Source organism: Lytechinus variegatus, chromosome 9 (genome assembly GCF_018143015.1).
Source record: "Lytechinus variegatus isolate NC3 chromosome 9, Lvar_3.0, whole genome shotgun sequence".
NCBI lineage: Eukaryota > Metazoa > Echinodermata > Echinoidea > Temnopleuroida > Toxopneustidae > Lytechinus > Lytechinus variegatus.
The window spans coordinates 7859533-7886538 of NC_054748.1; the positions used below are offsets into that span (position 1 = coordinate 7859533).

A 27006-nucleotide genomic window follows, 5' to 3' on the forward strand; every position below is an offset into this window, starting at 1 on the left:
AAGAGAATATGATAGGGTCTTATGTTAGATTTTTTTCGTAATTTTTGTAATAATTAGGTCTGGAATAAAGACAAAATTCTAAACCTCTTTTTAAAAACATGTTCTTAGGTTCAAGGATTGCTTGGTATTAGATTTGGAGTTATTTATATTTTTACTCTTAGCCTTATTTTGAAAAACAAATGACTGGGTCTAGCTGAAAGACTACCCTATATGTCCATGTTATCCAGCAATTTTTGAATAACAGGGTTTGGAGAAAAGGCTAACCTAAATTTTCTTTTTTTCCACTGGAATATCATTATGGTATCTTAGTTTGGACTTATATTATAATTTTTGAAATAACTGGGTCTGGAAAAAAGACTTTGGACTTACATTATAATTTTTGAAACTACTGCGTCTGGAAAAAAGACTTTGGACTTTTGTGCTATATGAAGGCATTACTATAGGGTTTTAGTTTTTAGTTTTAAATAACCGGGTCTGGAGAAAAGACTGCTTGATTCTCAATTTACTCATAGCGCGTATATTCACAATACGTTCAGTATAATTTAAAACAACAACAAAGAAGTTGATTCCACCAGTTTTAATTAACTGGGTCTGGAGAGAAGACTAGGCTCGATTCTCATTTTTATTCCACCGGAACATCATTATCGTATCTTAGTTTGGACTTATATCATAATATTTGAAACAATCGGGTCTGGAATAAAGACTTTGGACTTATATCATTATCTTTTGAACAACCGGGTCCGGAATAAAGACTTTGGATTTATATTATAATTTTTTAATTAACCGGGTCAGGAAAAGAGACTTTGCACTTTTGTGCTATATGAACGCATTACTATACGATTTTAGTTCAGAACGGATTTGCCAAAAATCCCTTCAAATTTATTACATTTGTGGGTAAAGTCATTATTACATTTGTGGGCGATCAAAAATTATTACATTTGTGGGTAAAGTGCATTATTACATTTGTGGGTGAAATTATTACATTTGGGTAAAGTGTTATTACATTTGTGGGCGTTATTACATTTGTGGGTAAAGTGTTATTACATTTGTGGGCGTTATTACATTTGTGGGTGCAACACCCCCCCCCACCCAGCCCCCTTGATTGAGAGTATGCATATAGTCACGGTCAACAAAAATGCAAGTAAAAATTCACAATACGTTCAGTATAATTTAAAACAACAACAAAGACTTTGATTCCACCAGTTTTAATTAACTGGGTCTGGAGAGAAGACTAGGCTCGATTCTCATTTTTATTCCACCGGAACATCATTATCGTATCTTAGTTTGGACTTATATCATAATATTTGAAACAATCGGGTCTGGAATAAAGACTTTGGACTTATATCATTATCTTTTGAACAACCGGGTCCGGAATAAAGACTTTGGATTTATATTATAATTTTTGAAAGAACATGGTCTGGAAAAAGACTTTGGATTTATATTATAATTTTTGAAACAACCGGGTCTGGTGAAAAGACTTTGGACTTATATTATAATTTTTTAAACAATCGGGTCTGGAATAAAGACTTTAGGCTCATATGATTATTTTTTAAACAACCGGGTCTGGAATAAAGACTTTGAGCTCATATTATTATTTTTGAAACAACCGGGTCTGGAATAAAGACTTTGGAGTTATATTAATTTTTTGAAACATCCGGGTCTGCAAAAGACTTTGGATTTATATTATAATTTTTTAAACAACCGGGTCTGGAGAAAAGACTTTGGATTTATATTATAATTTTTTAAACAACCGGGTCTGGAGAAAAGACTTTGGACTTGTATTATCATTTTTGAAACAATCGGGTCTGGAATAAAGACTCTGGGCTCATATTATTATTTTTGAAACAACCGGGTCTGGAATAAAGACTTTGGATTGATATTTTTTTTTAAACATCCGGGTCTGGAAAAAGACTTTGGATTTATATTATAATTTTTCAAACAACCGGGTCTGGAGAAAAGACTTTGGACTTGTATTATCATTTTTGAAACAATCGGGTCTGGAATAAAGACTTTGGGCTCATATTATTATTTTTGAAACAACCGGGTCTGGAATAAAGACTTTGGATTTATATATTTTTTTTAACATCTGGGTCTGGAAAAAGACTTTGGATTTATATTATAATTTTTCAAACAACCGGGTCTGGAGAAAAGACTTTGGACTTATATTATCATTTTTGAAACAATCGGGTCTGGAGTAAAGACTTTGGACTTATATTATTATTTTGGAAACAACCGGGTCTGGAATAAAGACTTTGGATTCATAGTATTATTTTTTTAAACAACCGGGTCTGGAATAAAGACTTTGGATTTATATTATAACTTTTGAAACAACAGGGTCTGGAAAAAGACTTTGGATTTATATTATAATTTTTGAAACAACCGGGTCTGGTGAAAAGACTTTGGACTTATATTATCATTTTTGAAACAATCGGGTCTGGAATAAAGACTTTAGGCTGATATGATTATTTTTGAAACAACCGGGTCTGGAATAAAGACTTTGTACTTATATTATAATTTTTGAAACAACCGGGTCTGGAATAAAGACTTTGGGCTCATATTATTATTTTTGAAACAACTGGGTCTGGAATAAAGACTTTGGATTTATATTATTATTTTTGAAACAACCGGGTCTGGAATAAAGACTTTGGGCTCATATTATTATTTTTGAAACAACCGGGTCTGGAATAAAGACTTTGGATTTATATTATAATTTTTGAAACAACAGGGTCTGGTGAAAAGACTTTGGACTTATATTATAATTTTTGAAACAACCGGGTCTGGAGAAAAGACTTTGGACTTATATTATCATTTTTGAAACAATCGGGTCTGGAATAAAGACTTTAGGCTGATATGATTATTTCTTAAACAACCGGGTCTGGAATAAAGACTTTGTACTTATATTATAATTTTTGAAACAACCGGGTCTGGAATAAAGACTTTGGGCTCATATTATTATTTTTGAAACAACCGGGTCTGGAATAAAGACTTTGGATTTATATTATTATTTTTGAAACAACCGGGTCTGGAATAAAGACTTTGGGCTCATATTATTATTTTTGAAACAACCGGGTCTGGAATAAAGACTTTGGATTTATATTATAATTTGTTAATTAACCGCGTCAGGAAAAGAGACTTTGCATTTTTATGCTTTATGAACTAATTGCTATACGATTTTAGTTCAGAACGGATTTGCAAAAATCCCTTCAAATTTATTACATTTGTGGGTAAAGTCATTATTACATTTGTCGGCGATCAAAAATTATTACATTTATGGGTAAAGTGTTATTACATTTGTTGGTGTTATTACATTTGTGGGCGTTATTTGTGGCCGTTATTACATTTGTGGGTGCAACACCCCCCACCCAGCCCCCTTGATTGAGAGTATGCATATAGTCATGGTCAACAAAAATGCAAGTAAAAATTCACAATACGTTCAGTATAATTTAAAACAACAACAAAGAATTTGATTCCACCAGTTTTAATTAACTGGGTCTGGAGAGAAGACTATGCTCGATTCTCATTTTTATTCCACCGGAACATCATTATCGTATCTTAGTTTGGACTTATATCATAATATTTAAAACAATCGGGTCTGGAATAAAGACTTTGGACTTATATCATTATCTTTTTGAACAACCGGGTCCGGAATAAAGACTTTGGATTTATATTATAATTTTTGAAACAACCGGGTCTGGTGAAAAGACTTTGGACTTATATTATCATTTTTGAAACAATCAGGTCTGGAATAAAGAATTTAGGCTCCTATGAATTTTTTTTAAACAACCGGGTCTGGAATAAAGACTTTGAGCTCATATTATTATTTTTGAAGCAACCGGGTCTGGAATAAAGACTTTGGAGTTATATTAATTTTTTGAAACATCCGGGTCTGGAATAAAGACTTTGGATTCATAGTATTATTTTTTAAACAACCGGGTCTGGAATAAAGACTTTGGATTTATATTATAATTTTTTAAACAACCGGGTCTGGAATAAAGACTTTGTACTTATATTATAATTTTTTAAACAACCGGTCTGGAATAAAGACTTTGAGCTCATATTATTATTTTTGAAACAACCGGGTCTGGAATAAAGACTTTGGAGTTATATTAATTTTTTGAAACATCCGGGTCTGCAAAAGACTTTGGATTTATATTATAATTTTTCAAACAACCGGGTCTGGAGAAAAGACTTTGGAGTTATATTAATTTTTTGAAACATCCGGGTCTGCAAAAGACTTTGGACTTGTATTATCATTTTTGAAACAATCGGGTCTGGAATAAAGACTCTGGGCTCACATTATTATTTTTGAAACAACCGGGTCTGGAATAAAGACTTGTGATTGATATTTTTTTTTAAACATCCGGGTCTGGAAAAAGACTTTGGATTTATATTATAATTTTTCAAACAACCGGGTCTGGAGAGAAGACTTTGGACTTGTATTATCATTTTTGAAACAATTGGGTCTGGAATAAAGACTTTGGGCTCATATTATTATTTTTGAAACAACCGGGTCTGGAATAAAGACTTTGGATTTATATATTTTTTTTAACATCTGGGTCTGGAAAAAGACTTTGGATTTATATTATAATTTTTCAAACAACCGGTCTGGAGAAAAGACTTTGGACTTATATTATCATTTTTGAAACAATCGGGTCTGGAGTAAAGACTTTGGACTTATATTATTATTTTGGAAACAACCTGGTCTGGAATAAAGACTTTGGATTCATAGTATTATTTTTTTAAACAACCGGGTCTGGAATAAAGACTTTGGATTTATATTATAATTTTTGAAACAACAGGGTCTGGAAAAAGACTTTGGATTTATATTATAATTTTTGAAACAACCGGGTCTGGAGAAAAGACTTTGGACTTATATTATAATTTTTGAAACAACCGGGTCTGGAGAAAAGACTTTGGACTTATATTATCATTTTTGAAACAATCGGGTCTGGAATAAAGACTTTAGGCTCATATGATTATTTTTTAAACAACCGGGTCTGGAATAAAGATTTTGTACTTATATTATAATTTTTGAAACAACCGGGTCTGGAATAAAGACTTTGGGCTCATATTATTATTTTTGAAACAACCGGGTCTGGAATAAAGACTTTGGGCTCATATTATTATTTTTGAAACAACCGGGTCTGGAATAAAGACTTTGGATTTATATTATAACTTTTGAAACAACAGGGTCTGGAAAAGGACTTTGGATTTATATTATAATTTTTTAAACAACCGGGTCTGGTGAAAAGACTTTGGACTTATATTATAATTTTTGAAACAACCGGGTCTGGTGAAAAGACTTTGGACTTATATTATCATTTTTGAAACAATCGGGTCTGGAATAAAGACTTTAGGCTGATATGATTATTTCTTAAACAACCGGGTCTGGAATAAAGACTTTGTACTTATATTATAATTTTTGAAACAACCGGGTCTGGAATAAAGACTTTGGGCTCATATTATTATTTTTGAAACAACCGGGTCTGGAATAAAGACTTTGGATTTATATTATTATTTTTGAAACAACCGGGTCTGGAATAAAGACTTTGGGCTCATATTATTATTTTTGAAACAACCGGGTCTGGAATAAAGACTTTGGATTTATATTATAATTTGTTAATTAACCGCGTCAGGAAAAGAGACTTTGCATTTTTATGCTTTATGAACTAATTGCTATACGATTTTAGTTCAGAACGGATTTGCAAAAATCCCTTCAAATTTATTACATTTGTGGGTAAAGTCATTATTACATTTGTCGGCGATCAAAAATTATCACATTTGTGGGTAAAGTGTTATTACATTTGTGGGCGTTATTACATTTGTGGGCGTTATTTGTGGCCGTTATTACATTTGTGGGTGCAACACCCCCCATCCAGCCCCCTTGATTGAGAGTATGCATATAGTCATGGTCAACAAAAATGCAAGTAAAAATTCACAATACGTTCAGTATAATTTAAAACAACAACAAAGAATTTGATTCCACCAGTTTTAATTAACTGGGTCTGGAGAGAAGACTATGCTCGATTCTCATTTTTATTCCACCGGAACATCATTATCGTATCTTAGTTTGGACTTATATCATAATATTTGAAACAATCGGGTCTGGAATAAAGACTTTGGACTTATATCATTATCTTTTGAACAACCGGGTCCGGAATAAAGACTTTGGATTTATATTATAATTTTTGAAACAACCGGGTCTGGTGAAAAGACTTTGGACTTATATTATCATTTTTGAAACAATCAGGTCTGGAATAAAGAATTTAGGCTCCTATGAATTTTTTTTAAACAACCGGGTCTGGAATAAAGACTTTGAGCTCATATTATTATTTTTGAAACAACCGGGTCTGGAATAAAGACTTTGGAGTTATATTAATTTTTTGAAACATCCGGGTCTGCAAAAGACTTTGGATTTATATTATTATTTTTTAAACAACCGGGTCTGGAATAAAGACTTTGGATTTATATTATAATTTTTTAAACAACCGGGTCTGGAATAAAGACTTTGTACTTATATTATAATTTTTTAAACAACCGGGTCTGGAATAAAGACTTTGAGCTCATATTATTATTTTTGAAACAACCGGGTCTGGAATAAAGACTTTGGAGTTATATTAATTTTTTGAAACATCCGGGTCTGCAAAAGACTTTGGATTTATATTATAATTTTTTAAACAACCGGGTCTGGAGAAAAGACTTTGGACTTATATTATCATTTTTTAAACAATCGGGTCTGGAGTAAAGACTTTGGGCTCATATTATTATTTTGGAAACAACCAGGTCTGGAATAAAGACTTTGGATTTATATTATAACTTTTTAAACAACCGGGTCTGGAGAAAAGACTTTGGACTTGTATTATCATTTTTGAAACAATCGGGTCTGGAATAAAGACTTTGGGCTCATATTATCATTTTTGAAACAACTGGGTCTGGAATAAAGACTTTGGATTAATATTTTTTTAAACATCCGGGTCTGGAAAAAGACTTTGGATTTATATTATAATTTTTCAAACAACCGGGTCTGGAGAAAAGACTTTGGACTTATATTATCATTTTTGAAACAATCGGGTCTGGAATAAAGACTTTGGGCTCATATTATTATTTTTGAAACAACCGGGTCTGGAATAAAGACTTTGGATTTATATTTTTTTTAAACATCCGGGTCTGGAAAAAGACTTTGGATTTATATTGTAATTTTTCAAACAACCGGGTCTGGAGAAAAGTCTTTGGACTTAAGACTTTGGATTTATATTATAACTTTTGAAACAACAGGGTCTGGAAAAGGACTTTGGATTTATATTATAATTTTTGAAACAACCGGGTCTGGTGAAAAGACTTTGGAATTATATTATAATTTTTTAAACAACCGGTCTGGTGAAAAGACTTTTGACTTATATTATCATTTTTGAAACAATCGGGTCTGGAATAAAGACTTTAGGCTGATATGATTATTTCTCAAACAACCGGGTCTGGAATGAAGACTTTGTACTTATATTATAATCTTTGAAACAACCGGGTCTGGAATAAAGACTTTGGGCTCATATTATCATTTTTGAATCAACCAGGTCTGGAATAAAGACTTTAGGCTCATATTATTATTTTTGAAACAACCGGGTCTGAAATAAAGACTTTGGATTTATATTTTTTTTAAACACCCGGGTCTGGAAAAAGACTTTGGATTTATATTATAATTTTTTAAACAACCGGGTCTGGAGAAAAGACTTTGGACTTGTATTATCATTTTTGAAACAATCGGGTCTGGAATAAAGACTTTGGGCTCATATTATTATTTTTGAAACAACCGGGTCTGGAATAAAGACTTTGGATTTATATTTTTTTAAACATCCGGGTCTGGAAAAAGACTTTGGATTTATATTATAATTTTTCAAACAACCGGGTCTGGAGAAAAGACTTTGGACTTATATTATCATTTTTGAAACAATCGGGTCTGGAATAAAGACTTTGGATTTATATTATAATTTTTGAAACAACAGGGTCTGGAAAAAGACTTTGGATTTATATTATAATTTTTGAAACAACTGGGTCTGGTGAAAAGACTTTGGATTTATATTATAATTTTTGAAACAATCGGGTCTGGTGAAAAGACTTTTGACTTATATTATCATTTTTGAAACAATCGGGTCTGGAATAAAGACTTTAGGCTCATATGATTATTTTTTAAACAACCGGGTCTGGAATAAAGACTTTGTACTTATATTATAATTTTTGAAACAACCGGGTCTGGAATAAAGACTTTGGGCTCATATTATTATTTTTGAAACAACCGGGTCTGGAATAAAGACTTTGGGCTCATATTATTATTTTTGAAACAACCGGGTCTGGAATAAAGACTTTGGATTTATATTATAATTTTTGAAACAACCGGGTCTGGAATAAAGACTTTGGATTTATATTATAATTTGTTAATTAACCGGGTCAGGAAAAGAGACTTTGCATTTTTATGCTATATGAACTAATTGTATACGATTTTAGTTCAGAACGGATTTGCCAAAAATCCCTTCAAATTTATTACATTTGTGGGTAAAGTCATTATTACATTTGTGGGCGATCAAAAATTATTACATTTGTGGGTAAAGTGCATTATTACATTTGTGGGTGAAATTATTACATTTGTGGGTAAAGTGTTATTACATTTGTGGGCGTTATTACATTTGTGGGTAAAGTGTTATTACATTTGTGGGCGTTATTACATTTGTGGGCGTTATTACATTTGTGGGTGCAACAAGGGCACCTAAACTTATCCATAGCCTCCCCTTCCTCTTGGGATAGCCGAATGCAGTGTCCATGATACCAGTCAAAACAATAGTCACAGCGATTGGATCATGAAAGTACCATCATCCTTCTGTCGGCAGAGACAGTATCTTTCATGCCTATTACCTCGAAGTGACAATGATGGAATAGGACTATTGTCTTTGCAAATCTTCAGTCGGTCATGATTTACCACAAAAGTAGCTCGACGATAAGCCACTTGATAAAGATACCTTGCCAGATGTTATGCCTGAATTTAGGAAATAAACTCTATCTCCAATATCATAAGAATTTTGTCTCATCTTCAGATCATAGTCTCTTTTCCTGGTATTCACAACCGACTGAAGCTTGTCTCTCGCCGCCTCATGAGCCCTGCCAATCGAATCCCTCAAAGAAGAACAGTACTCATCTACAAGCATATGCCCCTCTGTCTGAGGCAAGGGATAGATCAGATCTACCGGCTGGTTCACTTCCCTTCCCAGCATTAACATATTTGGAGTAAAACCTGTACTCCGGTTCACTGTGGACCTGATTGCCCCAGCCAGCTGTGGGAGGTAGAAATCCCACTCTGTTGGTGTTGAATTAACAAAACATCGGATTGCATCCATTAATGTCCTATTAAACCTTTCCACCTGCCCATTAGCTGAAGGTCGGTAAGCAGTGGTCCTAGTTTTGTGAATGTGTAACAATTTACACATGGAACGGAAAAGATTACTTTCAAAGTTCCGACCCTGGTCGGTGAAAATTTGTAAAGGGCAACCAAAACGGGTGAAAAACTCATTAACAGCCGCTCTGGCAGTCACTTCTGCCGTTTGCAGGGGAAGGGGAATACACTCGACCCATTTTGTGAACTGGTCGACTATAACTAAAATATAAACATTTCCTTGCTTTGTCTTAGGGAGTGGTCCCAAAAAAACCAAATGTACCCTCTCCATCGGTACACCGGCATGAAAAATAGTCATGGCGTGGCGCCCTTTCCGTGCAGGTTTCTTATTAACATTACAAATGCCACATTGAGCGATAAAGTCCCTGACGTCTGTGGTCATACCATACCAATAATATTTTTCCTTCAATTTAGCTGTAGTACGATCTATTCCAGCATGCCCCGCTAAAGGTACATCATGGTTTAGACGTAAAAGAATTGGTTGTAAGCTATGGGGTACTACGATTCTATCTTTTGGAGCACCCTTCTTAAACAAATCGCCATCTTTTAAATAAAAGTTGTCCCTACTAATCCACAAGGCTTTCTGCCTCTCACCCCATAACATAATGATACCCTCATCTGGTTCAGTCCCATCTTTTAACCACTGTATCAAATGAACTAACATGGGATCTTTAACTTGGTGCTCTAAAAACTTAAAATCTGAATCAGGAGAAATACTACCAATAAAAGGAATTTCACAATTCTCCACTCCCTTCTTTTCTTCTTGGGGTGATTTGCCCTTATCTTGACATGAGTTACTATTTAAAGGGGAAGTTCACCCTGAAGAAAACTTTGTTGTAAAAATAGCAGAAAAAATAGTAAAAAATATTGGTGAAAGTTTTAGGAAAATCCGTTAAAGAGTAAGAAAGTTATTAGAGTTCAAAATTTTGGATTTGTGACGTCATAAACGAGCAGCTTCCCCATGTGTTATATAATATAAAATGTATGAATTTCAAATTTTGTATGGTTCCTGATGACTTAATTTTGTTTTCTTTTCATGATCAGGTGTGAAATGATTTGTCTATTGATATACAAAAGTTACAGTGAAAACCATTTTCAATTTTCTGAGAAAATGACATTTCATTGATTTTTTACCATTCGCTATGTAGGAATGCTGCTCGCATATGACGTCACAAATCAAATAATTGAAATTCTAATAACTTTTGAATTATTTGATGAATTTTTCTCAAACCTTCGGCAATATTTTTTATTATTTTTTCTGCTATTTTTACAATAAACTTTTTGTCAGGGTGAACTTCCCCTTTAAATCAACTAAAATCTCTGGGTCATTTCCCCTAAATGAAATGTCCATATGTGACACACACATATCCGCTGAATGATCACCATTCACAGATTTTTTGCCTGCTTAATGGGACTACGTTGTCAACTAAACGAGCGAAAACTGACCAGTTTTTATGGGCCCGTTCACAGTAGCTGCAGCCCCCACAGGGAAGATCTGATGGAATCACACCTAATGAATAGTTTTCACAAGCGGATTGTGAATGGTCCGGTCTACGCGAAAGCGCATCCGCATTGGCATGTCTCCTACCGGGTCTATGCTCAATGATTAAATCATACTGGCTCAGAACTTCCAACCATCGCGCAAGCTGGCCATGAGGTTCGCGAAAGTTTAACAGCCACCTCAAACTATCGTGGTCTGTCCTAACTATAAAGCGCTTACCTAAAAGAAAATGACGATACTGCTGTATGAACTTCACTACAGCTAATAATTCCTTGCGTGTTACGCAATACCTGCGCTGTTCAGGTGACAAACTTAAACTACCATAGGAAATAACTCGTTCAACACCCTTTTGAACTTGTAACAATTCAGCTCCGATTGCACAATGCGATGCATCGGTATCTAAAATAAATGAATCATAACAATTTGGCAGCGCTAAAACTGGAGCAGAAGTCAAAGCTTCTTTAAGTTGCTCAAACGCTTTTTGGTGCTGCGCTTCCCAAATAAAAGTACGCTTTTTGCTTGTTAGCGCGTATAAAGGATCTGCAATTTCTGCGCAGTTCTTAAGAAAAAGCCTATGGTAGTTAACTAAACCCAAAAATTGTTGTACCTCCTGGGTACTCTTTGGCGTTGGCCAATCTAATACCGCATCTATGTGCTGCGAACGCAGATGCAAACCATCTGCATCAACCTCGCGCCCTAAAAATTAAACGCGACGTTGAAATAAACTACATTTCTTGGCCTTTAACTTCAGGCCATATGTCTGAAAACGTTCCAACACCAGTTCAAGATTTTGTAAATGGTGGTCAAAGGAACGTCCTAAAACAATAACATCGTCAAGGAAAGCTAAAGAGATATTCCAGTTCAATCCACTCAAAATTAGATCCATAACCCTAGAAAATGTGGCGGGAGCATTACATAAACCAAAACCAATTCTGACAAAATGAAAAAGACCATATTTCGTAATAAAGGCAGTCTTCTTCCTATCCCTTTTATCTATATGCACCTGCCAATATGCGGCATTAGCATCTAATTTTGAGAACCAATTGTTTCCCCCCAGAGTGTCAATGCACTCTTCTATGCTCGGTAAAGGATAAACATCCTTTTTAGTGACATCGTTTAGTTTTCTATAATCGATACACCATCTTACCCCGCCATCTCGTTTCCTAACAAGAACGGGTGGTGCAGCCCACTCTGAAACAGAGGGTTCTATTACACCAGCATCGATCATTTTTTGCAAGTGATTTTTCTCCTCGTCCACAAAATTAATAGGAGTGCGTCTCATTTTGAGTTTTACTGGAGTGGAATTCCCTGTGTCTATACGGTGTTCAATTAAATTAAAACTACCTAAATCAAATTCATGTTGGGCAAAAACATCACGATATTTACACAATAAACCCAACAATTTATCTTTTTGTTGATTATCTAAATGGTTCCCTGAGTCTTAGCATAGGGCTTCCAAATGGGGAGGTACAACAGGTTTTTCTCCTGTTTGTTCATTACTTTTCTTTTGTTCCCCAATTCCGAAACTAAAAAGACCTCTCCTACAGCCATATTCTTTCATAATTCAACAGGCTTTGCTGTAGGATTCACTGCATATATAAAAAAAAATCAGAGTCCCCTGAGTGTAAGGTACGGGGAAATAAAATGGGTAACCTACTGTCGGGTTCAAAAAGCACTGCACCCTCGAACTGGGTATCCCAAGAACACTTGATTCGAGCTGCAGACCAAGGCGGCACCAAAGTTGTCCCATACAATCGTACAGGATAGCGCCTGTGATCGCGCTCGCGTCCATAAGTCATTGGGGTCCGCTCGTCTTTAATGACCAACCCTGCGGCAGGGATATCGATTAGGAACCCATACTTGAGCATTAGGTCCATTCCCAATAGCATATCGTCAATAATAGGGGCAACAAAGATTATATCATTGAAAATGTGGGGCCCTATACGGATTTCCACTGGGCCTATCACCTTCCCGGCCATTTTCATGTCCCTACCCGCGGTATTAAATGTGATTGATTTGATAACCGGCGGAGGATTTTGAAACTTTGCTACCACCCTATCCGAAACAATAGTAACATCTGCCGCAGTGTCGACAATGGCATAGATAGACTTCCCATGAACTTGAATGGGAATAGAGAAACTGGATGATCAACTGAGTTGACAAACAACTATTTCCCCTTCACCCAAATCTTTTGCCAGGGGTTTAGGTTCCAAAATACTATTAGAACTATTAATAGTGCTATCAATATGTTCTGGATTGTCAGCTCAATACTCCAATTCCTCTACCTTGTATTCCAAATTACCCCCTACAGTTGAGGCTAGTTCTAGGTCAGGATTAGGTCTGGAGTCCTTCGAGGGATCTCCGCCCTTAACGCCAAGTGACGAACAATCAAGTTCGGGTGAATTTGGTTCATGGGGTAACTTTGGTATGTTTACGCCTGATTTTTCATCTATTGGGGACTCTCGGCCTCCCTCTGATCGGGCTGGATTTCGGCCAGGTTTTCCAACCCCTCTATGTTTGGGTCACAGGACGCAAATGACACACTTTTCGGGGACTTCAATGGACAATCCGATTGGAAATGCCCACTTTGGTTGCATCTAAAACACTTATCCGACCTAAGGGGGGTACGGGCAGGTGACTTAGTGGCAGATGTCTCTGCAGCCCCTTTTACCACAAGTGCGGACAAAGCACTAACAACCTGGGTCAGCTTATTAATTAATGTCCGCATCTCAGACATTTGACCAGGGCTCCATTCTATCGATCTTATGCTCCAATGAACCCAAACGATTGTCGTTGAGTTCTTGGGTTTTGTCCCCCTGAGATTGGAATTTGGGGGTAGATTGTGTTCTCGACACTGGATTTGACTGTGTTCGAGACACCTGTGTAGAGGAAGACCATTTTCGGTTCGGAGTGAAGGATTTTGGTTCCTCCCTACCCACTTTCGAAATGGATACCTCCCCCCAAACTTCTTCTTCGAACGTTTGCCGAACTGCGGGTTTCTTTTCATATTTTTTTCCATGTACCAACCGGGATGTATGGGTAGTCCATTGAACAATTCCCACTGCCTCTTCTAGAGAGCTTGGTTTCATGTTAGAGCCCACTGCCCAGCATCCTTATTCTTACATCCCTGACAGAAACGCATTATGCATTGCTGCTCCAGAAAATTGTCGGGTAATTCTGGGAAACCCCTTGTGGCTAGATGGGATACACGGTCTGCCCATTCAACAACATCTTCATCCGACTTCTGTTGAGCATATTGGAATTCAATTTGCGACGTTTCAGGGAGCTCTCGCGCACCAAACCTATCTAACTTTCCCAAGAGATCAAAATAATCTATCCCAGGATCGCGCTGCGATACCGCGGCAAAAACCTAGCTCACTAGCACGGCCTTGTAGGCACCAACAAAGGTTATCTTGCCGCTGAGCAGTGGTCCACTGTGCATTATCAGCAAATTTATTGAATTTCTGAATAAATGCCATCCAACTCCCTTTTCCATCATAGTTGATACTCTTGGGAACATTAGAAGATGAGGTCTTTCCCCCTGTGTTACGAGGTGTGGTATAACTGGGTCTGTGAGAGTTACTCCCACTTGCCCTACAAACATTTCCTCTTTGAGTAGCCCCTGCTTGAGTCCCAGCTTGGGTACCCCCAGTTTGGACATTCCTAGTATTGGGACCTACGCTATATGTTCTAGATCCAATTGTATCACCCCGGACCTGGGATGTGGGATACAGCCTAGTACTTCCCATAGATTGCCTACCCAACAACCCCCCATCCAAAGGCATTTCCGGGCTCATACTTGCAGGTACTGAACGGGTGACAGGGGGAGGATAATAATCCGCGGCAAATGGAATAGGGGACTGAACTTGGAGCCTAACTAAACGTTCCTACTTGATGTAGGTCCAAATTCTTCAAAGTGGAAATATCCATAAGATGCCCAACAGTTAAATGCCCATCAACTTCATCACGACGGCGTAAGATAACTGCCGCGGTTCTTTCACCCACCCCAGGGACAGTTCTCAACTCCTCTGTACAAACATTCACTTTAATTCTCTCCATTATGGGGAAAATATTGACAGAACAGAACACTTATTCTTTTTTCCAACTATTGAAAAGGGAAAAGTTCAAGGGATATACTTTAAATCCTAAAATATGTACAGTTGAGTACAAAAAGAATTGGTCAAAAGCAAACTGTTCTTTTTTCAAAAATTGTAGCTATGTCTAATAAAAGTCTAAGCAAATATTAATGTCCACGGTCATTGGTGAAAAAACCCCTCAGTCACTACAAAAAATCAAACAAGCTATAGAGACACTCAGAGTATTATGGGTAGCAAATATGAATTGACACAAAAAGTGACCAATATCATTCAAAATCCAGTCTGGAGTTCACGAATGATAAAAAAAAAAGAAATAATTAAATCTGCTACAAATTAACTGCCTTTCTGAAATTTGATGGAATATTTCTAAAATCGAAATTGAAAAGTAAAAAAATATTCCGAAACCATTCAAATTCGCTTTTGATTTGATCTCAAAAATTTTTTAACTGATCTTAAAAATATTCACAATTGATCCTGACACACTTGAACTTCAGTCAGAAATGGAAAGATAAAAAATATTCCAAAACCAACCAAATTCGCTTTTGATTTGATCTCAAAAAATTTTAAACTGAACTTAAAGATATTCACAATTGATCCTGACAAACTTGAACTTCAGTCAGAAATTTGTGTCAAAACATATAATTATTATATTTACATATATTATTCAGGAGTATGCAACTGAATTTCCAACAGAAAAAATCAATTCCAGAATGCAAATTTCTCAACCGGAATATACCCTCGGTAAGCATTCACTCTCACCAAATATCACAAATAGAACATGGGAGGAGACTGGAAAATCACCTTCAGAATCTCGCAATTCCAGCGCAAAATATTTTTTTTTAAATAAGTATCAGAAATAAACCCAACATATAACAATCACCTTAAGGTGTAGTTAAAGTTGTTTAATTTGGAAGGAAAGACTCAATCCAGGAAAAGAAATATTAACTTGGGACACGTTGCGCAAGATGTGGATTTATTACGGGACGTATCAAAGATAGTCGCCTTACCACACAAGGCACCGCGTACAAAGTCAATGGGGAAAAAATCTACACAAAATGGCGGCGGGGTCTACGCACATGACTCGAAACAATAGAAATGAAAATTTGCATAGCGCAAAGGCACTATGGGAACCCCGGAACGGAATTTTCCAATCTCGAACCACGTGCTCGAAAATCACAAACATACGACAAACACTCCTATTTTTATTTCAAAATACAAAATAAATCACCTTTCTAGCTCTCGTAGGCCGTAGCTCTCGAGCATAAACCAAAATGAAAGATTATTACGACTCAACGATATACCGAGTACGGTACTTCTCGCACACGGCACACACACAGCAAATAGAAATCACACGTGCGACGATCCTACTCCCCCCTGAAAATTCACGAAGGAAACAGAACCCTCCCTTAAAAATGTAAAATTAACGAATCAAAATCCAATGGGATGCCAATTCGCGTAAGATAAGGTTCGCAACGCCATTGTGGTATAAAAAGGGATATTGGGTATAAATTTACCTGTGGGGAAGGAAGGGTGGAAGGTGGGTTAGCAGGAAGAAAGTATAGATATACTTACCGGACAAAAAAACTAGTAGAATGTTGCTGTGATAATACTCCTTGCTGTGGATGTATATATTCTAGGATGTGATGTATTCTTGGTGTATATGTAGCTTGTGATGTAAACTCGAAGGGCGAACGGAAGAAGTAAAGTAGATTTGTGTAGAATGCTCTAACACAGACGTCCTCGTCTTCTGCCGGTCGGCTCTCCAAGTGATGAAGATGGCTTCCGCGCAGGCAAGGCCCCTTGCGAACGTACGGCTGTCCGTTCGCGATCTCCCCATTTTGGAACGCGCGCGTGCAAGCTACCCATACCCTGTGGTCTTAGGTACTTACGACCTCACTGGTGACAGAAATAAAAAAATAAAAAAGAAAGGAACGGAAGAAAGAAAGAAAGAAAAAAAAAGGTTGCTTAATTGCTGGTCGCCCTCTTCCTTTGGACACACATGGTCCGAATCCAACTAGCAGAACCCTTCTTTGCTGCCTCAGAAGCAGCCCGACAAGCATTCTTATTCTCTCTATTTCAGAAACCCAACTCCCCAAACCACCAAAGCAACAACCAACCTCGAAGGGGAAAGCACAACACCTTCAAGCCCTTGCCTGTACACTCTGCCACAAGCTCAGAATATCTTGTGAGCTTGTGCTCAAAGGCATAGTCAAAAGTATCCTCCCAAGGGACGGTCAACTCTCCTAGAACTATTACCTTTGCAGAGTCAGTCCACAAATTAATACCGGGGCGGAGATTTGTAAATCATCTCATGCTGTGGGACCGATTAGACCAATTCTTTTGAAACCTATATCATATTAAAGCTTAGATGTTCAGCTTTATCATTATCTACTTTTAGGGGATAAAGATGATTATTTTGTAGCATGTTTTAGATCAAAAGTTTCACCTGCATTATTTCTTCTTTACAAATATATCAAAAACATGAAATTTGATCAGTATGTAGCGGAGGAATGGCAGATTTATGAGAGGTGTTTTTGGTTTGCACCCAGCTAATTAAATATGCAGAACGTTTTTAGTCATGAATATCACTTGGATGATAGAAGCCATTTTTAAGGACCGGCCTACCGACTGTTATCATCCGTTAAATGTCCGCTGTAGCCTCTCTGCATCCTCGCAACTCACATTCACTGCAGCTGAACGACGAAAAGAGGAAGGAAAAATAAGTTACATAGAGCGTCTATAAATCGTTAGTTGCACGGAAATAGAAGGGATGTAACCACAAGAATATCGTACATGTGCTGCACTCAACCCAGGTGAGGTAAATGGGTACCTGTAGGAAGTAATTCCTTAAAAAGCTGTGGGCGCTATGAACGCCTAGCTTAGCCGGGTAATACAGGAGCGCCTTGAGCACCTAACAAGGTGGATATGTGCGCAATATAAATATCCTATATTATTATTATTATTATTAAGTATTCAACACCCTTCGGAGCTTGCATCCACTGTCATCAATTTTCATCCGCTATGCTTCCGATGAATATCCCCACTACATACTACCCATGTCGATTATTTTTCGTTATATGTATTTTTTGCTAATTTTGTCCATTTCTTGAGCGGAACAAAACGGATGGAGCCACCCCCAAAATATTGCTCTCCATTGTGTCCTTAATAGGCATACGTTTTGTGTCCATTGGCCATTGGGACTAGGCCTTTATGGCTTTTAACAACTCACTGTGCACGGCAATATGTGTGATCTGCTATTGGGTTATTTCTAGAAAGAAATAAGTTGCCACGGTCATCGCACCTCCTGCTCGCACTTCTTACGTCGAACTCACCAGTGAAAAGGAGCCGTGGCATGGAGCCAATTGGTTGTACTTTGAACTTGGCTTGCTAGTGCGGCGTTACGTTCTACTCCTTATAATATAGACCTCGCCAAAATGCAGAGTGGAAGAGACCTTCTTCCATGTACTACAGTCCTACTTTGGTATATATTCGTTTTTTAGCAGGTATGGTGAGGATGAGAATATGAACAGTTCAGGTTGAAATAATTTATTACGCTACAGTGCATCTAAAAATAAGTGAACCCATCTAGCGGAGCTGAGTTTTGTGTACCACTTTCTTTAATTGGTTTAAAGCGGTACAGCTTATAGCATCTTGAAACAGCTCATTCCACAGCCTAATGGTGTCAGGGAATGTCCGTTGGTAGCCTATAGTTCTGTCGAACGTAAGGTACAAAGAATTCCTGTGAGTGTTCACGACTGGATGTTACTGCAGAGGGGCGTGTGTAGACTTATGTGATGTAATTAAGCGAGTGGGCTACGTGATTGAGCATGACAAGCCTAAATTGAGCCCTGCGTTCTTCAAGTGTTAGCTATTACAGCTATTACAGCTGATGCAGCATGTTTGTCACACTGCTTGTACTCAGATGGTCGTTGAAGATGAAGAGTGCATACCGACGTTGTACTTTAGCTTGCGTATGTTGTCTTGAGTGAATGGATCCCAAACAGTACATGCATATTCCAATACAAGACAAACCAGTGACTTCTAACAAAGCTCATTCGAATGCCTTAGACATGCCCTAAAGTTTGGCTGTGGAAACGCGCTGGTTCAGGCCGCTTTCTTCCGTACACAATTGATGAGGTGGTTCCAATTCAGGTTTTTGGGAGAGATGAATCCCGGGGATTCCATGCGCGACCAGAAAACACGTAAAAAGGATGTCTTTTTCAAAGGCACGTTACGTACGTAACGTGATAAGGGTGTCAAAAACACAAAAATAATTAAAAAAAGGGTATCTATTTCGAAAGCTACGTGTTTAGGGTCATATTTGCCGGGATGATAAAACAAAGTTTAAATGTTTTATAAAGGATGTCGTTTTGCCTCAACACAATGTGTTTAGAGTCCGATTTGCGCGAGCTGTGGAAGGTGGGGCCGTACTAAACCAAATGATGTGTAAAGGTAAAACCGACGACCGACGGAACGGTGACATAATAAAATATCGCTGTACTTGTTTAGGGATTCATTTCAGGGAATACTTGCCAAGAGTGTCGTTTTGTTTCCAATACTCTGTTTAGGGTAGGGTTTCACACGCCAACACTTGTTAAGGGGTGCATTTTCAGAGTATGGAAAATACGTGTTTAGGGTGCTTTTGAGACCTCATGGTCGCGCATGGTATCCACTCGTCAATGGAAGTGGCCCCCCGGGGATAAATCCCCAGGTGCTTTGTAGTATGTACCTTCTGCAGGGTCTGCCCATTGACACTATAACTATGAGGCTTAATGATCCGATGTCTCTTGAGAGTTTGGCATATCTTTGGATTGAATTTCATGAGCCAATCACCCTTCAACAGCTGCAAGGGTCAAGATCAATGGAGGAGCTGTGTTGAGTCTGCATCATATTTGATATTACGGTACCACATGCAATCATCTGCAAACCGGCCTACAGTGGTCATGGTGGTGTCTGGCGATGTGCACTCTTGTAGGTTATTGATGTATGGAAGAAACAGCAGTGGCCCGAGGACACTACCTTGAGGAACACCTGAGGTGAAATGGCCTATATGGAAGTAGAGTCTCCCAACGTGACTAGTTGAGTACGATTCCGGATGAAAGCCGAGATCCAATCAGTGGATTTGTTGCGGATGTCACATCCTTCTATTGACTCTGGTTTCTGTGCTTTTTATGATGCCGGGAGATGTTGAATCAATCATGTTTGCAAGTTCTTCGCTCTTCGCTGATGTGGTTTACGGTACACCATATGGAGTGTTATAGAAACAGTGGATAGAAGAAGAGAAGAAATGGATAGGCGAGAAAGTGGATATTTGAGAGTAGAGTAATCTTTCTTGAACATGTTGAAAGTAGTCTTGAAAAGGACTGTAAACCAGGAAAGATTGATGAGTGAGAACAGCTTGAGTAGTAGAGCTAATGAGGAGATGCTGGCTTGAATCGGCGAGTAGAGATGATGAGTAGTAGAGAGACTCGACTTTTCGGACAGGTTGACTGTCCGTCTTCAGGACAGTCAACAGTCTTCCCTCTTGTTCTTGACAGTTTGAAAGTTCATAATTAACACCTTTAAGTTATTTGTAGAGTAACCTTAGTTGCTAGATTGTCCTTTTCACTGGACGTCTATGAAGAAGAGAATAGTAAACTTGGGGGTGGGGGGGGGGCTAAAATAATCTTCAAGGCTACTACTAGTATACTTAGAGTACTCCAAATACTACTCCAGTCGCATACTGAAAACGATATTTTGCCTTTGGGCCAGGATTCTGTTCCACATCCGGAGAGATGGCCAGTAAGGGTAGGCAAAGGTAGAACACTACGTGAGCTTTCCCATGAATCCTTTGGGCTGAGGAATATCTCAGATCTTTGCTTTAGTGAGTAGCTATAGATTGAGTCTTTAACTGCACGGTCTTTGTGGACATTGAACTCAACACTATTCTGGTGTTTAGTATGAGATCATGCCTCTGTGATGCTGGCATCACTGACAGGTAATTTAGTTTAGACATGTCAACAGTAGTCATGGTAGTGAGGAGCGACCCTTGCTGTTTGTAGTCATGCTCGGTACCATCGCTGCCTGGGCATGACAGTAGAAAGGTAAATAAAATCCTGAAAGAGATCGACGAAGTTCAAAATACTTGCTCGAACATTTCCACAAATTTTAACGATATCAAGATCTGTGTGTAAAATGTCATAAAAAATTTACGACTGTATCCTCCATCACAGAGGTACCGTATGTAACAAAAAAAACAGGTGTATGACTTTCCCGCCATTTTGTCCTCATACTCTAGAGCATGATATGATGGCATACACAAATATATACATATGGGACTGGAGTGAGTCAAATTTTGATTCCGACAAAACAACTTCCATGATCAAAGATTCTTGGTTAATATACAAGAAAAAGTCCCTTAGATCAATTGCAAAATTTGCACAATGCCTGAAGAAGTATAATTTAGATTTCCAAACAGGAGTAATTTTCAGTAAATTTTCACACAGCACACGTCTACATCATACCGCCGCCCGATCTGTGTGTTTGAGGAGTGTAGAGATAATTATGTAGTATTTAAACTGATTTGTAGCACGCATGACTGTGTACTACAATTATGACGATGTATTAGGTAGATTTCGAATAGAGCTATACTCGCTTCGTCTAATCCCATTTCGACTACTAACTGTTCTATTTAAATATGGTCTAATTATCATTTAGCTTATTTACCATTTTGCCTAAATTCCAGTTAGGCTATAATATTTCGTCTTATACCCACTTAGTCTAATAATAATAATAATATATGTGATTTGTAATGCGCCAAATCCACTCGGCAGCGTGCACAAGACGCAGTGAAAGGAGAAAGAAAGAGAACAGGTACAAATATAATAGTAATAAATCCAGGAAAAATTAAAAGTAAGAGGCATTGAATAGACGAGTCTTAAGGTAACGTTTAAAAGTATCATTCACGGATTGTCAGGGGAAACCATTCCATAGAACAGGGCCAGCAGGCGCAAAAGCCCGAGCCCCCCCCCCCCCCATGTCTTAACGGATTTAGGAACAACTAGGGAACCAGAGTTTGATGAACGTAGGGACCTGACTGGAGTGTATTTGTTGATTACATTAATATTGTACTGTGGAGCAGAGCCGTTAATTGCATGGAATACAAGAAGAAAGATTTTGAAGATGATGCGGTCGTTGACCTTTAACCAATGAAGGGATTTCAGTATGGGTGTGATATGAACATGTTTTTAAGATAGGGTGACCAAACGTGCTGCAGCGTTCTGGAGCTTTTGGAGTTTAGACAACTGGGTGTTGGGTAAATTGTAAAGTAAGGCATTCCCGAAGTCAAGTCGTGAAGAAATCAGAGCATGAACCAATTTTTCAGTAGCAGATTTTGACAAATATTTCCTGATGAACCCAATATTGCGGAGCTGATACCTTACAGACCTACAAATGTTGGTTATTTGATTTGACATAGACATTCCAAAATCTAACATGACACCTAGGTTACGACACATCAATCTTCTATTAGTTGAACTGTTTATAAATCGAACATCATTTAAGAAAGTGCAAAATAATTACCAAACGACATCAAAGTATTTGAAAATTATATTAAGTGGGCATTAGACAAAGTGTAGTTGTTGACCAAACTGCAAATTGATAATGGACCAGATGGCTTTGTCTATATGGTATTAGACTTTCTAAGGCATGCAAGAGGTAGACCAAGTCAAAATAAACTGAGTTGTATCGGACGTCGGGACGTTTCACGTATAACGTGTCTCAACCGGGACGGTGCTCGGAATTGCGGCAAATTTGAAGAGTCTCTGGAATTGGAATATCCATGATTTTAAAACTTGTAATGAGCTAGAATTTTAATAAATTAGCCCTTCACGCTTAATGCCCCCCCCCCCGACACATCTCATTTCAACATTATAATTATGTTTATCTACTGTCTTCCACATTCTATCCCAACATCAGCTGAGTGTTGCAGTCGGAATGGTGGAACTTAATGGTTCAGGAGCTTTCCTTGGTGACGAGCGGAGGAGTACCAAGGCCCAGAGCAAGAGTCTTATCTACAAGAGGATGACAGTGAACGAGGAGATTATACTAAGCCAGAGCAGAACTATTGTAGACAGGGACATATTGTCCGGTACGAATCCCCATGCGACGCACGTCGTAGTAGGTATTGATTGGGGGCTCAGTGTTCAATCACTTGTGGGTATGAGAATAATGAAAATGATGAGTTTACAGCTGTAACCGGGAAATGAGTGTTGAGCTCGAAAAACTTAGGGACATCCTAAATACAAAGGGAGGGGTAAACGTTCAAGTTGACGCTAAGAAAACAGATGAGAGGAGTAGATTTTCTTACAAATATAGGGCTGACATTTTAACTACAGAGGAATATATCTCTGTCACATATGAAGGAGCGAATCAGATTGCTAGAACTTTACCTAAACTTGTAAAGGAGAATACTAATGGTGGTAAAGGTGTTCCTCTGAAATACTATCTCATGTCTCTGGAAAATGCCAGAAGAAAGTTAAGAGTCGATGCATCCGAAGACATATCATACAAGAAAATTGATAAATGTACCGGACAGAAGGTTTTGCAGTTTTTGGAAGAGCTGAATGAGAGCAGTCGGAAGGTGTATGACATATACCACGAAATGAATCATAACGGTGCATTCATTTCCGATAAAGCCCTTTCAAGAACTGAAGAGGTCTGGGTCGAGGTCTCTGCACGAGTATCCAGTTTCAAAACCGATCTCCTGGAAATAGTTCAAAAGGTCAGAGCAGGGGAAGATAACATTAGTGTCCTGGAAGAGTTTGTGAGTACGATGAACTCTGAAGATGTGTCTGCTTCAAAATACGCGGAGGAATTAGAACCATACCTGCTGAGAATCAGATGTATAAGGTCAATGATAAGCAAGGGAGTTAAGCACATCGGTAAGAACGATGAGCTTGTGAAAGATGCAAAGGAAAATACCTTTGTCTTCTATATCCCAAGTGGTAGCGATGAAGAAGCTGTGGAGAAAAATCGTGATCTTCTCATGCGACTTTTGTCTACATTCTCAGAAGACGACATGAGTGAATTCATTGCGGTAGACCAAGAGATTGTATCTACCCATATATGGCCGGATAAAGTGAAAAGGCCAACCATCGAGAAATACGTAGACGGCATACGTACATCTGAGGACCTCTACGAGGAAGAGGGTAAAAACCTTGAGGAGTGCTTGATCCAAGCCCATCACTTCCTACAAATGTCCGCCCCAAGGAAACCGGCATTAGTGAAGCTTAAATGCCCGAACGCCATTGTTGGGAATGGATGTTGTGCTGGTGACCCGTTAAAATGGAGATGTTCCATATGCGGGCATTTAGTCCATTATAGTGCAACGATAAAGATGTTTTACTGTACATGTGGAGCATGGAATCCCAGGGATTCAAGATTTCGCTGCAATGATCCACGTCATGGCTTGAAATTTATGAAGTACCCAAAGGACCTCCTGTGGGACGATCTTTCCAAGCTAAATCCAATGAAGGAAGTGAATATACTGATTCTTGGTGAGACAGGTGTTGGTAAATCCACCTTGATCAATGGAATTCTGAACTACCTGACCTTTCCTAACTTGGCGGAGGCCATGAATTCCCAGGATTTCCCAGTTCTGATCCCTTTTTCTTTTACCTTGACTCAAGATGGTGAGCAAAGAGAGATCAAGGTTGGAGTCGAGGATTCCAACGAGGTACAGGAAGTAGGGAAATCAGCAACCAAAGAGCCGCGATCGTACGTCTTTACTGTTGGTGACAGACGAGTGCGATTGATTGACACACCAGGAATAGGTGATTGCAGTGGTATCAAACAGGATGAAAGAAACATGCACAACATATTATCTCACCTTACGTTCTACACTGAGATTAATGCAATATGCATACTTCTCAAGCCGAACAATTCTCGCCTTACTGCAATGTTCCTATTCTACATCCAGGAGCTGCTCGTACAGTTGCACAATTCTGCTAAAAACAACATTGTGTTCTGCTTCACAAATGCTCGACAGACTTTCTACCAGCCTGGCGATACCCTACCAGCCCTTAACAAGGAGCTAGAAAAGAGAAATGTTGGGATCAAAGCAACGAAGGATAAGTACTTCTGCTTTGATAACGAACCTTTTCGGTTTCTGGCATGCATAAAGAACGGTGTCACGTTCGACGATGGAGATATTGCCACCTACTCGTCCAGTTGGGACAAATCTGTCAAGGAAACGGGACGTCTTCTGAAGTACATTGAATGTCACTTGAAGCCGCACAGAGTTAAGGAGACACTTGGCAAGAATGAGGCTAGAAGGATCATCATAGCCATGAGCAAACCCTTAGCAGAGGTGGGCAACGCAATCAATCACAATCTATATGCAGCAAGAGAAATAAATGCTAAATTTGGTCATGCAATTCCTGAAATCAACACCATTCTCGACTTTAAAGCAAAGAAGGAAGCATCCATTACTGAAATCAACAAGAAAGTTGAAGAATTAAAAGCTGAGCAAAAAATCATCTTGGCAACTGGAGCAAAGTTTGGATCGATCCTGAAGGCAAATGCTCTCAATACATACAACGACGCTGTGGAGGAATACCTGGAGATGTGTATTAAGCAAGAAAAGGCAAAACCAGCCACCCTTCGAAAGGAAGATTTGCTAGAGAACATGACTAAAATGAAAGCAGAATACAAGAAGCAGAGAGAAATCGCTGGTGGAGCGAACGAAAATATAACGACAGCAGAAGAGGTAAAAGATCTTCAAGAAGGGCTCTTTAAACTGAAACATTTTGGTGGCACCCTGAGGAAATTGTTTGAAGAGATTTTTCATGTTCAGCAAGGGGCGTACCATACGAAGTGGTACACGGCCAACCTCCCAAACGAACATTTCGAATGAAGAACAGGATGAAGACGAGTAGTTGGGATGCAGTTACAAACTATGTTGGTAACCTTGTGCATTGGCGTTGGACAGCGTTTAAGCTATAAGAAAATGGGATTTGGTCTGTCGGTTGTGCTTAATGCAACATCAATCAGAAGAGCTAAAACAAAATCCAAAGAAGGGACAAAAATCCGAATTGGTGATCGGACAAAACGCCTAAATTGCCACTTTACTAGTTAGTCTTCCCAGAAATATTAAAGTAATCCCGAACTTGGAGAAAGGGAATTACTAAAATATGTTGGAACAGAAAATCATTCATTTTTCTGTGTACTTTCGACTGATATTTTTACATTCACCAATATCAAGGTAGACCGGAAGGGGTGCGAAATCAGTGATACATTGTGGCTGTCCTCCACAACTTGAAAACGAATTGGAAGAATATCACTCTTCAAATTATTGATACAGCACAAGAAACATAACTGTAAGAGAACAACTTCCAAGAAAAAAATTACCGCGGAAAAGACCTAAATTTCAAACACTATCTTGGATTTGCAATCATCTGGCTTAGCCGACCTGAGTGTCCAGAGTGTCCAAATTATTTTTTCCCACCACAGTTGGGGGCATCAATATGAATATTCATGATATCGTCTTCAGAATAAGACTACGCATTCTCGTCTTTACAAAATTGTGGGCGTTCGCGTTGCATGCGCCATGATCCGAATCAGCACCCTCAAATTGCCGGTACCCATAGCCTAGGCCTTAGATCTTTATCTAGATCCAATTCTTAAACACTTTTCAAAGTGCCATTAATGACAAGACAAAATGCTAGACTATTTCTAAGCTAGGCTATGGCATTAACTTCAAATTAATTTCAGATCAGGACCTGACTAATGCCTGCAGCCGACTAATGCTATGGTTAGCTTAGAACTGGTAAATTTCGAACTTTATGTTTACTTACGTTAAACCACTGACCTTTGTGTTCTTAGTTTAATATGTCTAGTCTGTATATAGAACTACATTTAGTAACTCAATTTCCTATTTCGGGCACGGGAAAATAAAAACTTAATAATTTGTAAAGAAAAATATAATTACATTT

At 38.1% G+C, this 27006-nt stretch overlaps 1 protein-coding gene across 1 annotated transcript; it reads left to right on the forward strand.

The window, feature by feature from the left end:
- Positions 1-23276: 23276 nt before the first annotated feature.
- LOC121421258 lies at positions 23277-25928 on the forward strand. The gene has a single exon (XM_041615919.1). The coding sequence runs from the start codon at positions 23277-23279 to the stop codon at positions 25926-25928; it is 2652 nt and encodes an 883-aa protein (XP_041471853.1).
- Positions 25929-27006: the final 1078 nt, after the last annotated feature.

What these genes read in the sequence shown, in the direction of transcription:
- LOC121421258 (XM_041615919.1), top strand. Translation starts at nt 23,277, where the DNA reads ATGAGTGTTGAGCTCGAAAAACTTAGGGACATCCTAAATACAAAGGGA.